The 16,819-nt window shown below is 41.2% G+C and overlaps 1 protein-coding gene across 1 annotated transcript in view; it reads left to right on the top strand.

Annotated features, from left to right (window-relative positions):
- The window catches only part of PTPRR (protein tyrosine phosphatase receptor type R), a 212,891-nt gene that overhangs the window by 18,844 nt on the left and 177,228 nt on the right, over nucleotides 1-16,819 (top strand). The window contains exon 2 of the mRNA XM_070622066.1: nucleotides 9,046-9,341. Within this exon, the coding sequence (XP_070478167.1) occupies nucleotides 9,046-9,341 (296 nt within the window). The remainder of the gene's footprint in view (nucleotides 1-9,045; nucleotides 9,342-16,819) is intronic.

Genomic DNA, 16,819 nt, shown 5'->3' with positions numbered 1-16,819 from the left:
TGTTTCAGCTGCTGCGGTGGGGGAGCAGCTGTTTATACTGCACCAACCAGGAACCCTGTCCGCAGTTGCTAACTGGGCCTGGGCCCCTCCTCGTAGCCACAGTGGCCCTTTGGATTCCCTCCTCTGCCGTGGGGGCCGTCACAGGGGGGCTTCAGGCTGCTGGTGCCTACTGTTGCAGCCCACCTAGATGTGCTCTCTCCTTGGGGTCTGCAACGGTGTTATGGGCTTTTCCAGTGGCCAGGGGTGGGATCACTTATATTTGTCGCTCCGTTGCTGTCGGCACCCACAAAATCTCACTTGTCCTCTATGGGTCGCAGGAGAGCTATTGGCATCTTCTACAGTCTGTGGTTAGTTCACCTAGCTATGCTGCTTTTGCCCTGGGGTCTTCCAGCCTTGTGGCTGGCGGCTGGGTGCCTTCTACTGGTGCTGTGCAGAGGCTTTCCCTAAGGCTGCTGTGAGCCTGTAGGGTTTCCCCCTAGGCTACGAAGCTGGGTCTCTGGAACTCCCCCCAGCCCCAGTCCTCTCCGAGATCTCTGGCTATCCCTAGTCCCATGGGGCGGGCAATGGCAGCTGGGGGTCACCCCGCCCTCTGGGATTCTCTCTGGGCCTCTCCCGGAGCCGTGAATGCTGGGCGTGGCCCCTCTGCTAATGGCAGACAGAGAGTTTTGTCTGCTGCCCGGGCGGAACTCCGGCGCTTCCCCTCCGGGTCGCAGAGCCAGCCTTTGAAAGTTCCCCCAGCCCCGGTCCTCTCCGAGATCTCCGGCAATCCCTACTCCCACAGGGCGGGCAACAGCAGCTGGGAGACCTCCGTACCCTCCGCGACTCTCTCTGGGACCCTCTGGGCACCGCGAACACCAGGCGGGGTCTCCCCGCCAATGGTGGGGAGAGACTCTCCCCGCGGGCTCAGGTGTGCAACTCCAAAGTTTCCCTCTGCGTTTAGGAGTAATTGCGGGGGGTTTAGGTAGGGTTCTGGTCACCTGTTTCCGCCGTCGCTCCTCTGTTGTGTGCTTGCTCCTGCCCTAGATGTGTGTAGATCCTCTGGGGGCGTCCGTTGGAAGAAAGCCGCTTGCGGGTACTAGGCTGCTTGTTGGGGTCAGAGAGTTTTCACCTATTTCCACATCCTCCCAGAGGAAAGTCCGTCCGCCTTCTGATGTATAGTCGCGTGGGTGTCTCAGACGTCCTGAGATGCTGTCTGGATATCCTTTGTCAAGCGATAAGTGTCCAAATAATTGTAGACTCGAAGAGGGGAGAGACAAAGAGGACTACTCACGGCGCCATCTTGGATCTTCCCTCTATAGGTTTTTCAATCATTTGTCAATGATATAGATTTACATTTAATGATGAAAAAAGATGCTTTGATACAGTTTTGAGTGAAAAAAGTAGCTTACGAAACAATAGAGCATAATCTATTGATTTTTTTGGTATATAGTTCTATGAACGTTAACACGTATAGATTCATGTAACCACCACCACAGTACAGAAAAATTCAATCCCCCAAAAAACTCCTTCCTACTGTCTCCCCCCACCCCCAACCCCTAAACCCTAATGATCATTGATCTGTCCTCCATCACTAGATTTTTTCTTTCCCAGAATGCGTATAAATGGAATCGTGACTTTTTGCGACTGTCTTCCTTCATCAGCCTGATGCCTTTGAGATTCATCCAAGTTGTTGTGTGGATCAATAGTTCATTCCTTTTTATTGATAAGCAATATTCCATTATATAGATGTATCACAGCTTGTTTTTCCATTCACCTACTGAAGGACGTTTGAGTTGTTTCCATTTGGGGGCAGTTGTGAATAGAGCTGCTTGTAGATTTTTGCGTAAGCATAAGTTTTATTTCTCTAGGGTAAGTATGCAGAAGTGGGATTGCTGCGTCATATGCTAAGTACATGTTTATAAGAAATGGCCAAACTATTTTCTAGGGTGCCTTTGCCGTCTTGTCTTCTCACCAGCAAGTCATGAGACTTCTACTTGCTCCAGATCCTCTTCAGTATCTGAGTATTGTTAGGATTTTTCATTTTGGCCATTCTAAGAGGTGTGAGTGATATCATGTGAGAGTTTTAGTACGCATTTCCCTACTGGCTAATAGGATTGGACAAATTTTCCTGTGCCTTTTTGCCACTCATGTATCTTTGGTAATGTGTCTGTCAAGTCTTTAGCCCATTTTTAAGTTGATTTTTTTGTTTTCCTACTGTTGAGTTTTGTGAGCTTTTTCTACTTTCTCATGGCAAGTCTTTTGTTGGGTATGTGACTTGTGAATACTTCCTCCCACTCTGTAGCTTGCTGTTTCATCCTCTTAACAGTGTCTTTCCCAGAGCAAAACTTTGTTATTTTGATCCAGTCCAATTTATGAATTTTTTCTCTTATAGATTGTTATTTTGGTGTCGTGTCTAAGAACTCTTTACTTAACTCTAGGTAACAAAGATTTTTTCCTATATTTTCTTCTAAAAGTTTTATAATTGTGTATTATGCATTTAGATCTATGATCCTTTTTGAGTTCACTTTTGTATAAGGCGTGAAGTTTAGGTAAAGGTTCATTTTGTTGCATGTGGATGTCCAATGTTCCAATATCATTTTGAAAAGATTATCCTTTCTTTATTGTGTTTGCCTTTTTGTCAAAAATCAAATGGTGACATTTTCTCTGGATCTCTTTTTGAATTGTCTATTTTGTTTCATTGATTTATGTATTTATTCCTTTGCTAATACTATGCTATGTTGATTACTGTAGCTTTATAGTAAATCTTAGAATTGGGCAGTATTATTCCCCCACCTTTATTCTTCATTTTCAAAATCGTTTTAGTTTTTCTATTTCTTTTGCCTTTCTATATAAATTTTAGAATCAGTCTCTCTCTCTATATGTATATATTTATATGCATATATATATATATTTATAAAATTCTGCTTGGATTTTATTGTAATTGGGGAGAATTGACATTCGTTATGCAGAGTCTTTCTGTTTGTGAATGCAGTGTGTCTTTCTGTTTATTTAGTTCTTCTTTGATTTATTTTCTCAGCATTTTGTAGTTTCCAGTACACATATCCTATACATGTTTTGCTGGAATCATATCTGAGCATTTTACTTTTTTTAACTATTGTAAATATTTTTTTAATTTTCAGTTTTCATTTGTACATTGCTGGCTGATAGAAATGTCATTAATTTTTTTGGTTGACCTTGTATTCTACGACCTTGCTAAACTCACCTGTTAGTTCTGAGAAGGTTTTGGTGGATTCCTTGGGATTTTCTACACAAACAATCATGCCATCTGCAAATAGAACAATTTCATCTTTTCTTCCCCAATCTGTGTGCCTTTCACTTCTTTTCTTTGTCTATGGCGCTGACTAGGCCTTCAGCCCACTGCTGTGTGGAAGTGGTAAGTGTGTCATCCTTGCCTCGTCCTCTGTCTTAGGAGGGGCTCACTGGTCTTTGACCATTAAGCATAATGTTAGCTGTGAGTTTTGTGTAGGTACCTTTTGTAAAGTTGAAGGAGTTCCTTTCTATTTCTAGTTTGCTTAATTTTTTTTTTACTATGAGTAGATGAATTTTGTCAAATACTTTTCTGCATTAATTGATATGATAATGTTGTTTTCCTTCTTTCTTTTTGGCACCTGAGCTAACAACTGTTGCCAATCTATTTTTTTTTTCTTCTTCTTCTTCTCCCCAAATCCCCCCAGTACACAGTTGCATATTTTTTAGTTGTGGGTCCTACGCTGTGGCATGTGGGACGCCGCCTCAGCATGGCCTAATGAGTAGTGCCAGGTCTGTGCCCAGGATCCCAATCGGCAAAACCCTGGGCCACCAAAGTGGAGTGTGCAAACTTAACCACTCGGCCATGGTGCTGGCCCCGTGTTTTCCTTCTTTAAACTATCAATATGGTGGATTACAGCGATTATGTTTCGAATATTGAAGTGGCCTTATGTTCCCAAGATAAGCCCCACTTGGTTATGGTGTATTATTCTTTTTATATATTTCTGTATTAAATTTGCTGATATTTTCTTGGGGATTTTTGCATCTTCTTTCATGAGTAATATTGGTCTGTAGTTTTCTTTTTTAGTATCATCTTTCCCTGATTTTGTTATCAGAGTAATTTTGGCCTCATAAAAGTATTTGGGAGTGTTCTCTTCTCTTCTATATTCTGGGAGAGATGCTGTGGAATTGAGGTTATTTTTTTCTTTAAATGTTTGGTAGAATTTGCCAGTGAAACCATTTGATACTGAAGATTTCTTTTTCAGAAAAAAATTTAAGTAGGAATTCGAACTCTTCCATAATTTGAAGACAATTGAGGTTATTTATTTCATCTTGGTGAGTTGCGTTAGTTGGTGGTTTTTGAGGAGCTGGTCACTTCATCTAAGTTGTTGCGTTTCCATGCAGAGGACTGCACGTGGTGGTCCCTTCGTATCCTTCTCATGTCTGCTGGGTCTGTAGTATGTTCTTCCTTCCATTCAATGTTGGTAATTTGTGTTTTCTCTGTTTATTTGTTAGTCTTGCTGGAGTTTTATCAATTTTTTGATGTTTTCTAAGAATCAACTTTGTTTCATTGATTTTCTCTGTGTCCGACTTTGGATGTAATTATTTCTGCTTTTAACTTTTTAATTTCTTTACTCTGCATACTTTACATTTATTTTGCTCTTCCTTTTTTCTAGTTTCTTAAAATGGAGCCTTAGCTTATTGATTTGAGACCTTTCTGCTTTTCTTATATAAGCATTTGTGCTATACATTTTCCTCTAAGCACTGCTTTAGTTGCATCTCACAAATTGTGATGTTATATTTTCATTTTAGTTCAGTTCAAATGTATGCTAATTTGTCTGTGGTTACTGTTTGACCCACCGATATTTAGAAGTCTGTTGTTTACTTTCCAAGTGTTTGGAAATATCATGGTTTTCTTTCTGTTATTGATGCCTAGTTTAATTATTATGGTCAGAGAATATACTTTGTATAGTTTCAGTTCTTTGAAAATGTGCTAAATTTGTTTTATGACCCACGATATGGTCTATTTGGTGAATGTTCCATGTGCACTAGAAAAGAGTGTGTGTTCTGGTGTCCTTGGTTGGAGCGTCCTAGGAATATCTGTGAGACCCAGGTGGTTGATGGTGTGATTCTGTCTTTCATAATCTTGCCCTTGCTGATTTTCTGTTTGCTAGTTCTATCTGGTATTGAGAGAAGAGTGTTAAAATCTCCATCTATAATTGTAGATTTGCCTGTTTCTCCTTTCATTTTGGTCACTTTTTGCTTCATGTATTTTTATGCTTTTTTGGGGGGTGCACACACATTTAGGATTACTATGCATTCTTATGTACATTACATCATTATGTACATATGTAACTATGTAATGTCCCACTTTATCCTTGGTAATTTTCTTTGCTCTGAAGTCTACATTATCTGATAGTAATATAGTCACTCTAGCTCTCTTTTGATTGGTGTTTACATGATAGACATTTTTTCCATCTTTTCACTTAAAACTTATTGATTCATTATAGTTGAAGTGAGTTTCTTGCTCTTCCACAACTCCATCTGAGTCCAGGGTCACGTGGTGGGAGGACAGAGAGAGGAGAAGCTGGGATAGTTGGCTCCATGCTCCTAGAATTGCAGCTTCACCAATATGGAGGAAGAGTCCCCTCCTGCAGAGTTCAAATCCTGTGGACTGTGGTTAACGGCCAGGCCCACAGCTGCCATAGGATCGCCTGGCATGGAGCATGGAGAATGGAGAAAAGAAAAGGGACCCCCTATACTGGGTTTCTTCAATTACTCTATTTTTCATTTCTATGATTTCCACTTGGATTGAAATATGCCTATTCTCTTTTCCTTAAATTTCCTATTCTTATTTTTCCTTTTTAATCTCTTTTGATGTTTTAAGTCAACTTATTTTAAAGCCCCTTCTCTTTTTCTCTTTTATTTATTATTTCATAGATGAGAATGTTTCCACCTCTTCTGTTTTCTGACTGTCTCTCATGGCAGGAGTCTCTTGGTGTGCTTTGTAATTTTTTTAATCTATGAGTATGTCTCCAGTGGGACTTTTCTTCCATGGAAACATGAGGATGTTCCATTTATATCCTAGTTTCGAGAGACATCACGATGAGATAATTTTTCAATTGCTTCTGTCTAAGACCCTATGCTACATACAGGTTCTAAAACATTTTCCTTTTGAGCTTCTGTGGACATGCTATTGGTTTCCTCCTGCTCTGCTGCTGCTCCATCTCTCTTATCTTTGCTGGCTCCTTTCATTCAGCTTCCCGACACTCAATATTGGACATCTGCAGTGCCGTGTCCTCCACGCTCTTCCTTTTTTCTATCTACTGCCAATCACTTGGCTTTAAATTTTATCTGAATTGGATGACTCACAAATGTTTCTCCAACCGTGAACTACACACTTAGTTATTCAATTTCTAATTCAACATCTCCACTTTGATATTTAATAGGCATCTCAATTGTAACATTTCCAAAATGTTTACTTGAGTATATTCATAATGTTGAAGTGAGAGAGGTGATAGAGAGGTGGCATGTGAAGACAGAGAAGACAAAACTAATTCAGACACTAGCTCAGTGGTCCTCGACTTCAGAGTCTGAATGTGAGAATTCCATTGTAAATCCAGATTCCTAGGCGATGTGTCTGGAAGAGATTCTGCGATGGTCGTTCTCAGCGGGATCTGGGGACCTGCCTCTTAAGATACCAGGTGATTCTGATTCAGAGATCTAAGCACAGCACTTTGAAAACGTTTTTCCTACCTCATGGCTCTGGGGGGCTCCTAATACTATGCTGCCACGTGGGTCTCATTACTCAAGGACAACTCAGGACTAAGTCCTTTCCCTTATACAACTGGATAAGGCTGGGAAATTTTAATTGTGTTTCAATTGCACATAAAATTAGATTTTTTCCACTTTTCCCTGTAGGCCAGTTTTAGCACAAGAGATCTTTTAGCTGGACTCACGTATTCTATTTAGATAAGGTGGCTCTGAAAAGGTTTGCCAAGATTGATATCATATACAAAGAAAGATTGACAGTAATTGTGTATTTTATCCGTTCTTCATTCATTTCTCCCCGTCTCTCAAATCTGCATTCTCAGATCTTCTAAGCTGCTTGTTTCTTTCTTATTGAAATTCATCTCCACCCCCCACTATTTTATCTTTTACTTCTCAAATCTTGCCAGGACCTGTACCTCTCTTTTGCATGTTGGTCTGTATTAACATGCCGTTTCAATAGCACTGTCATGGCAGATAGAGTTTTCATGCTACTGAACATGAAAGATTCCTCTTTTTGGAAGGAAGAGTCCTTCAGGTGAGAAGCCCAAATGCATTCAAGCATTCAATATGCCTTTCCCAAAGCGAGGGACCATCTTTAGATGAGGAGTATTAAAAAACTCAACTAGGATAGAAATAGTATGCCTGTTCTATTTCTTGACCCCCGGCTGACCACTTCATTGCTGCTCTTCACAATATCAGACTCAGTTCTCTGAGGGGGAAGGGGCGTGCTCAACTTCCAGGAGCCCGGAAGCCCTTCTAGGACTCCAAGGCATCACTGAGTAAATTACTTTTAGTAACATGCTAAATGAACACCTAATATACATCTAAAACACTTTAGAACCATTCTCCATTAATAAAATGCTGCAAAATAATAACTCTGAAGTACCCCATTCTGAATTTCATAATATTGAATATGTTCCTAATGCTGGTTTCATTTCCAATATAAGGAACTCTTATTTCAGTCAGAGAAACAAAATTTACAGTGATTTCAAGGAGATCACTCCCCAGTCTTCATCTTTGGCAAATTATGGTAGCTTGATTGCTTTAAAAAAGTTACTGTCCAGTCAGCATGCTCAGGACAGGAGACATGATGATCCATTTCTATTACTATTTCGGAATCCACAGGAAATGTGATTGTGATTTGAGTGATCTGATACCCTACAATGATTCCCAAACTCTCTGTTTCATCATGGGAGAAAGCACTTGAGCTGGTAAGAAAATAACCCGCCTTTATATCTGTAAGCGAAAGTTGTAAGCATACAGGTAAAACAGAATTGCTGAAGATGCTAGAAATATACGCCTGTCACAGAAGTCCTGAGAGAGGACAAAAGCTATAAACCCAGAAACTCCTCTAGTATAAATACTCAATCAGAGTTCTAGGTACCCCAGAATTCTTATAAAAAGTGGTAAGTAAATTTCTCAGGGCAGTATTTGTACAGCTTATGGATGCCATAGGCACCCAGGGAGAATCTGGATGCCCAGGTCACATGGCCCTGTGGGTGGCATCGCCACATCATGATCCACTCCCTCCACTTATCGTCTTATGCAGAAGATCTTAAGTTTGCATTTCTAATTGATGTTTGACCTAGTGATGTTCTCTTGACTCACATGTATTTGTTACCTATTTTCTCGTGTGGTCAGTGACAAATAGGAGAAACAGTTACTCGATTCAACGGGTATTTAACTAGCAGAGGAAATAAAGGTGAAGGTGTTACTTTACCTGGCGGCCGTGTCGCTAAGTCAGAAGGAGAGATTCGATATTGCTGCACAACCGGAAGTTGCTGTCGCGATGCGTATGCTCAGACTTCTGCTCTTAGTGAGCTTAAAATATTCAAACTTTAAAAAAAATTATACAAAGTTAACTATAATACAAGCAGGATAAAGTAGTATGAAAGAAGAATTGCATGAAATATGATTGATTAAAGGGAGAAAATCTCGAATAAGATCTAAATGGTTATCATTTGGGGAACAGACAGGAAATCTGGGAATAGAAGCCCGGCAGGTGTGAGAACTGAGCCTGAGAAACAGGAGAGAATTCCTGACTAAAAGAGGTGTTAGAATATCAGACAAACAGGACTTTTTCCAACTACACCCACTTCTGTCCACCCGAGGTCTCTGAGATGCCTGCAACCACCAAGCGAGCTGTACCTGTTGGGGATGATGGAGCAGGGGGAAACGATGGGCACACTGACCTCAGTCCTTCGCAGGTCTTCAAGCCTCCTAAGGGGGTAATTGTCCTGGTCGGATGTTTCCACTCATCCACTGAATAAGGTCTTTGATTTTCATTTCTGCTTCTTCTTCTTTCAGGGTGCTTTTCGGGAAATAATGCTCACTTTTTGGAAATTCATCAGAAGAGCAGAAAGCCAGCATTCATTTACCACCATGCACAAGACATTGAGAAGAGCCTGGATGAAGCTCCACAAAAGATATATAAACACAGCTACCGCTCCTCTTCTGAAGCTCAGATAAGCAAACGCCACCAAATTGTTAATTCGGCATATCCTCGACCTGCGTATGACCCATCGCTCAATCTGCTGGCCGTGGCTGGTCAAGATCTTGAGGTGGAAAACCGTCCACTCCCAGCAGCGAATGTGATCGTGGTGGTAAGTACCGCATTTCGCTGAAGCTGATGCTGATGTTTCCTCCGTGGCTGGTGCTCGGAAAAGACACTAATGGCGAACGGCTCTCCTTGGGTCTCAGTGATTATTTACCACAGCACTTCTCCCTCTCTGATATTTCTTTTCTGTTGCTTGCGTATTGTCTGTTGGCTTACTCTTGAATGCGAGCCTATGAAATAAGAAAGCTTGTCTGCATCGTCTGTGCTCAGCACAGTATATGGTGCCTAGTAGATGCTTTATAAATATTTGAATAAAAAAGTGCTTTAGGAAGGCCTCTCCATGACAGCAGACCATGCCCTGTGGTCTGAGCCTCCCGCCCTGTGATAATCTTTTCTGAGCAGATAGGCCTCAGTCTCAGCTTCTGCAGCTAAGTATACTTATCAAAGATCTTCTGGTTGCTTGACTCAAATTGTAAGAAATGAGGAGACCTCTGGAAGGGAGGGGCTGCTGCAGCGGGAGAGTAGTTTCTGTCACTAGAGCAAATAAGATGGTTTGGCGGTAATTGGTGGATAATATTGCTGACACTCCTGAGCAAGCATCACCCTTGATCAGTAAGACGAGGCAATGATCCTGTTGTGTGTGCTCTTGGGTTGTGTAACCCGGCCAGAGGTTCCCACTTTGTGGAGGTGTCAGAGTTGAAAGTCTTGCTGAGGCTGACACCCTGTTTACACTATGGTCCCTCTCAAGTTTAAAATCACAGTAGGAGGATCCACCTTAAAACTACAAATCAGTAGTTAAATGGCTGTTATTGCATTTCTGCCCCAAACTATAATCAAATATGTTGACTTTTAAGGCCATGATAATTCAATGAAACCATGGTTGCATTTTGGCAATCTCTCTATGCACCAAATGTAATTAAATTTAACAAACTTTTTTTCCTTTCCTTTATTTTTTATCTGCTACGTATAGGACACTTAGTATTGAGAATCAAAGATCATTCATGGATGCTTTCAACTAGCGTCCATGGAGTGTTTGTTATGAACTAGTCTTCATTTGGGATATCTAGAAAAACAGATAAATGGAATGGAGTCTGGTTTTGCTTGAGAAATGTCTGGGGGGAAATGTCAGTAATTCAATGAAAACCATACATTGAGAACACAAGATGAGCTCTTATTAAGAGAAAATATGTGGGTCATTTGGTCTGCTGAAACCCGTGAACAAATTTTCTGCATTTACATGATTAACAGAGGTTTTGAGGGTGAAAGCCACATACTCTCTCTCTTCAGTGTGGATGAGTGATGTTGACGGTGTCGCTGTGTCCGGATACGCCTGTGTGAATGCCGGGGCACATGGGAACTTTTCCTCTAGCGACCATCATATACCCCCCGTCGTCCATTTTTAAAGTCGCTGCGAATTACAGTTCAAGAGGTTTGTTCTGTCTTGTAATGTCATGTCCTGTCTAGCTAATTTACCGTTATGGAGGATAAAAGGTATCCATGAGGAATTCTGACAGGGCATTTTAATGTTAGCTGGTTTGTGGTTTGGAGATTCCTGGAGAAGCTGTGCTTTTTCTTTTAGGAGATGATGACGTGGAGGCGACGGCCAGTTTGGTGCATTCATCTTCCCTAACCTCCCTCGATCTGGTCTTACCCGGCCGTGGCTTTGGTAGCTGACGACAAGAATTGCTGGCGCCAGTGTTTCCCGTGATCCACTTCCTTATGCACAGGGTGTTTAGTAGGGGAACCAGGGAGGGGGTTCTTTTTCAGTAAGTCAGCAGCGTTCAGCTTACTCAAAAAGCAGGTCAACATCAATCAAGTATCAGCTGGTTTGAAGGTTCCTTCTATTCAGAAAATAGGTTTAGGAATGGAGTGTAGATGATGAAAGGGAGGTATTCTGGTGGCTGAATGACTTTGATGGAGTAACTGATGTGTGTTTGTGTGGCTGAGGTGTACCCGTGTTTATATTATGTGTATATATATATATATGTATACACACATAGACCGTATTACCTGAGGCTATTGCAGTGGTACCAAAGGATTATTTGGTGGCTTAATTTATACCCAAATGATCAGTGTCGGTGAATATCATTTTCCTGAATTAGGGGAATTATTGGGATTTTTTTTTTCAGCCGGAGTAGAAAACCACTCCCAACTTCTGAGATGTACATGTAACTTTTAAGACTTCCGAGCCTGGACGGAGCGATCACGTTTTTCCTCCTCCTATGCGTCTTTCTCTCTCTCCTGTTCCTGACGTTAAGGCAGTGAGTTTTGGAATGAGAAATGTGACAGTGACGTGAAACACGCGTGTCCCTCCTCCTTTGCTGAGTCCGGTTACCCCCACAAAGCATTTTAGAAAAGCATTTGTCCAGAAATGATGTTTTTCTCTGTTTCTTCTTTCTCTTATAATCAGGAAAATTTGTAGTTTATTTATTCCAAGGAGAGGACAGCACAATTAGAATGTTTATTCCAAAGAATGCTAATTATGTTCCAGAAGCTCAATTAAGAAGCTGTTATTAAGATTTCTGTACAAATGCAATATAGAGGGAATATGAATGTCCTCAGAAAACAAACAAACAGCAAATGGTTTAACCAAATGTGTGCTGGAAATTCCGTAGATGTATGTCAGGCCACGAGGCCACAGCCTCGAGGACGAGGTAACCCAGGGGTCTGAATGAAAATCGTAGAAAGGAATCAGCTACATGCTCTTCCAGCTCAGCAAGTTCAGCGGAGGTTGCTGAGAGAAGAGTGTTCGAGCCTGGGCAGAATCTGAGGAACTGGGGCTAGGAAGGATTTGGAGTATAAAGAGTGGAAAGATTATGGCTTATGCCACAGGGTGGACTTGAGGAAGGAAAATAAAAGGAAGAAAAAGAAGGAGGAAGAGGAGGAAGAGGAGGACGAGAGGAAGGAAGGAGAAGGGCGGGCAGAGCAGGCGAGAGAAAGGAGGGAGGGAGGAGGAAGGAGGAGGCTCAGTTTGGGGAAAGTATGGTAAATTTTCCCAACACAAAATTTAACTTTGTAAGTTAAATTCTGTTTAAGTTAACGCTAATGTTAATTTTCATCCTCTGAAAACACGCTCAGTGATCACTAGATGTCAATGTTGGAGCCAGAGGGTGAGAGGTGGAAGATCTGTGATGGCCATTCTGCAGATAATAATAAAAAATGAATTATAGTGTCAGAGTTCATTTTATTTTTAAGAAAGTCTAGAAAAAGAAATTCTGTAATCTACTTCAGAAATTTGGTTAAATTTTTGTTCTTTTCTTAACGTAAATGCTTCATGTTAAGCTGTAAGCTCTTCTTATATAATCACCTTTCTTTTTGTCCCAAACATTTGCATTCTGGGAAGCTTTGTGCTTATATTCCCCTGCTCTTGCCGTACTCCTGCAAAACAGTCTTGAGGCAGACTCCATTCTGTCCTGACAGTCAGCCCGCCATCTGCTCTGTCTCCATTTCTACTCCTACAGCAGCAAGAAGGTGCTGGAACATGTTCTGGGAACACTAGAGGTCAAGCTTAGGCAACGTCCCTGTGGTCCAACTGGACCGCTCAGCCCATCTGCTTGTTTTGGATCATTAGACTCAACATTAGGATGACGGAAGTCTTAAGAGAACTGGTTTAATTGATTACCGTACTAATTGGGTTGAATATCCTCATGTACAGAGAATAATTTGATAATAATTATGACTCCAAAAGTAATGTGCTTTCATAGAATTTCAGAATAGTTTGAGATATAGAGAAAGAAACAGAGGAAATAAAACTAATCCTTAACTATTACATAACAATGTTATCTTGATATATGTAGGTAGCCTTTAAGCGTACGGTGTAGACTTTTTTAAAGAAAAATATGGAATCTGCATACATAATGTTTTGTAGGATTTTTTACTTAGTTTATGTTATGGATACCTTTTTGTGTCATTAATTATTTTTGTATAACATCATTTCTAAAAGCTGCTAAAAATTCCATTGGTTAATGGATTTTACAGTTTTATGTATTGAGTTATATTCCCAGCACATTCAATGATTTAAAACAGCTAATTCTGAGAAGGAGAAATAAATGTTGAATCTCTCAAATAGAATATTCTTTTCATTGCAACTGTCTAATATTACTGAGAGAATTTAGGGGGTTTATGTTAAGAACTACTCTCTTTATCAACTCTAATGAAGATAATTGTAACATAGGAACTATTTTTTTTCACTTGGCCAACTTCTTTATGTTCCATAGACCTTAAACCTTAAGCAAGAGAAATATTTAAGGCAGCCAAAGAAGTTAGCAGGACAAAAAATGAGAATGTTCTGTTAAGAACATATAAAATGTTTCATTTCAGGACTTTTCATTAAGAAAGATGGAAAGTGCTGTGTCTGTTTATGCTGCAGCCTAAAAACTTTTTTCAATTCAAAATTTCCACAATAGTATAAAAAACAAATGAGGTCTGCATATGAACAAAGAGGGTATCTTTTCTTTGGAGCAAGAGTTTACTTGTAAGGTCTCTCTACAAATTCCCTTCTGCTTTTCCAGCTGTCAGAATCTCTCTTGCACACTCTGCAAGTGACTTTGTCCCTTTTTCTTTATCTATTTCTCTCTAATCGTAAATATGTGTAAGTCCTGCTTATTTGTGTGTATGTGGGGAGGGCTGTTTGTTTTCATTATGTAATCCTTTACTTTAAAATCTGACCACCAACAGGTAATCTTGTTGGGCTCTCTGGGCATCTGGCCCTGCCCGTGCGTGATGGGATTAACCCCATTTAGCAAATGCCTTAGTTCTCTCAACCTGATCCCTATAACTCAGATGGGAGAAACAATTTGTTCCTTCCCCTTGTTTTAGGAAAACCTAGGAGCTGGAAGTCTCTGGAAGGTTCTCTCCCTGCGCACGGTTGTGACGCTGACTCATTGTCCACTTTACCTTTAGCAACTGAGCTCAGCACAGCTGTGACTTCATACCACGGGCGACCACATGGCCATCCAGGGACCAAAGGCTCTGCATCGCCTGCCCTTTCATCTCCTCCCTTCCCCACAGCACGTGCTTCCATGAGCCAGGACTGTTGTCCAAGTCCCACTTCTAACGCCAAGGTGTAAAGGGAAAATTCTTCTGTGTTTCTCCTTTACTCTACATTCTCGACTCTCAGTATGTCACTTATGATGGTTCTGTCACCAAATGTGAACAGGGGGCAGGTTCCCCACACTGTACAGTTCTGTGACACCAGCTGAGGGCCCTACAGTTTAATTCAATTCTGACACTCCCTGGAGACGGCCTCAGATCCCACAGGTGAAGGGCTCAGTCCCACAAGACTGCCCCCCCTCCAGACCCCTGTCTCGAGTCCAGGTTGTTGCATGTGCTTCTGACCCACTGGCTAAAAGTCAGAGGTTCCCACAACCCTCTTCTCAGGCTTGATAATTTTCTGGAGTGGCTCACAGAACTCAGGACAACATTTTACTTACTAGATCATCAGTTTATTATAGAAAGATGTAACTCTAGAACAGGCAGATGAAAAAGATGATAGGGCAAGGGATGTGGGATGGGGCAAGGAGCTTCTGGGCCTCTGTGGGAGCACCACCCTCCCAGCACCTCCACCTGTTCACCAACCCAGAAGCTCTCTGAACCTTATTCTTCTGGGTTTTTATAGAAACTTCAATATGATAGGCATGATTGATTAAACCGTTGGCCACTGGAGACTGATTCAACCTCCAGCCCCTGTCCCCTCCTCAGAGTTGGCAGGTGGGACTGAAAGTTCTGTCCCTGTAATCATTTGGTTGGTTCCCCTGACAGCCTGCCCTATCCTTAGGGGGTTTCCAAAAGTCACCTCGTTAACATAAATTTAGGTGTAGTTAAAAGGGCTTATTATGAATAATGAAAGATACCTATTTCACCTTCATGGTTCTGAAGTTATTTTTGGAACTGGGAGCAAAACTAAACAGTATCACCAAAGATGCCGATATGGCTCTTATACAGGAATCTACAGGGTTTTAGGAGCTCTGTGCTAGGAACTGTGGATGAAGACCAAACTAGTTTTTCTTACTGTAAATCACAGTATCATATCACCTTAGCCATTTATCATTCTCTTTTCATATAGAAAATTGGTCACAATCTGTATTTTAAACGTCTTCCAAATTTTGTTTTTGAAGTCGATCCAGCTGCTTTCATATCCCCAAGTGGCTTCTTTCCTTGCCTGCCCGCCATATTGGGACCACGTGAGTCCAGAAAAATGAGTCAAGATGACATCATCACCTTCCCTTATCTTTCAGCTTAGCCTACGTTTTCATATGATTTAGTCTTTTAATTGAAACAATAAGTTTGCAAGAGATAACTTTATAGAAAAAAGAAGAAAAGACCCACCTTTGAAGGGTAGGCCTGATGTTCACAGACAGTTTCTAAGATTGCAGCAGAGCTATGTGCCTGAGGACTGTCTGCTGTCCTCTCTGGAAATGACAGCCACGTGGTGTGAATCCCGAGGGGCCTGGGAGCCTCAGAGGACTGAGGACAGGCATCGAGACAGTCAGGGCTGGAAGCTGTGTTGTGCGGAGATTTCGTGGACCGCGTTTATCAGTGTCATCCAGTCAGTTATTGTGAATATCTGGGGTTCTGCATGTGTCTGTGTGTCTGTGGTTCAAAAAGTTGCCTCATTATGTCATGCTCCTATTGCTGACCTCTGAAGCTGCATTGTTTAAGAATTTGATTATTTTTCCTGCCTGAAAACATGGCAACTAGAATTAGGTGTTTAACCAGACAAAGAACATGTTTTTTGTGCTTTAAAACATCAAGTTGCTTTCTCTGTCTTTTTTAGAACCTTCTGTTTTTTAAATGGGAAATATTGGGCAGCAAATAGCAAAATCTGTATCGAACAGGCCACTAGGCAAATTCTTTGTAGGTAGGCTTTTAAAAATCAGCAATCATTTTTAATGGGCAAATGAATAAAAAAAATTTCTTCATGTGTGACAAGCAATGGTGTCATCTATATTCTTAACTATAATTTTTAAAGTTATAAGATCAAATGAATAAAATCAAGTCTGTGTCAAGCTGGATTATGAAAAATAGCCAAGTTATAGGAGACAATACATTTTTGGTGAGTAACTAATATAAGTCAGTCATGGAGCCTGGAGAAGAATATGTAAGTAATATCTGTAAGAGACTAAGAATAAGCAATATCTGTAAGGCAACTGGATTCTCAAACATGGAAAAGGTTTGAATGGACACCTAATGCTCGCTCCTTCAAACACTCATTCATTCAGAATGTTATTGAGTGCCTCCTGCGTCCTAGGCAGTAAAGCAGACCCCCAGGTACAAGGATGTCAAGACAGACAGACCATTGCAGCCACACGGCTCACATGCTAACAGGAGAAAGACAATAAAGTGAGTGAACAACTGAACACGATAATTTCAGATGGTGGTAAGTTCAATGAAGAAAACAAATCGAAGGGGTGGGTCCCGTGGCTGAGTGGTTAAGTTCGTGCGTTCTGCTTTGGCGGCCCAGGGTTTTGTTGGTTTGGATCCTGGACGTGGACATGGCACTGCTAGTCAGGCCATGCTGAGGCG

The sequence above is a fragment of the Equus przewalskii genome, chromosome 5 (genome assembly GCF_037783145.1).
Source record: "Equus przewalskii isolate Varuska chromosome 5, EquPr2, whole genome shotgun sequence".
NCBI classification, from domain to species: Eukaryota; Metazoa; Chordata; class Mammalia; order Perissodactyla; family Equidae; genus Equus; species Equus przewalskii.
This window is presented reverse-complemented; position numbering and strand designations above follow the sequence as displayed.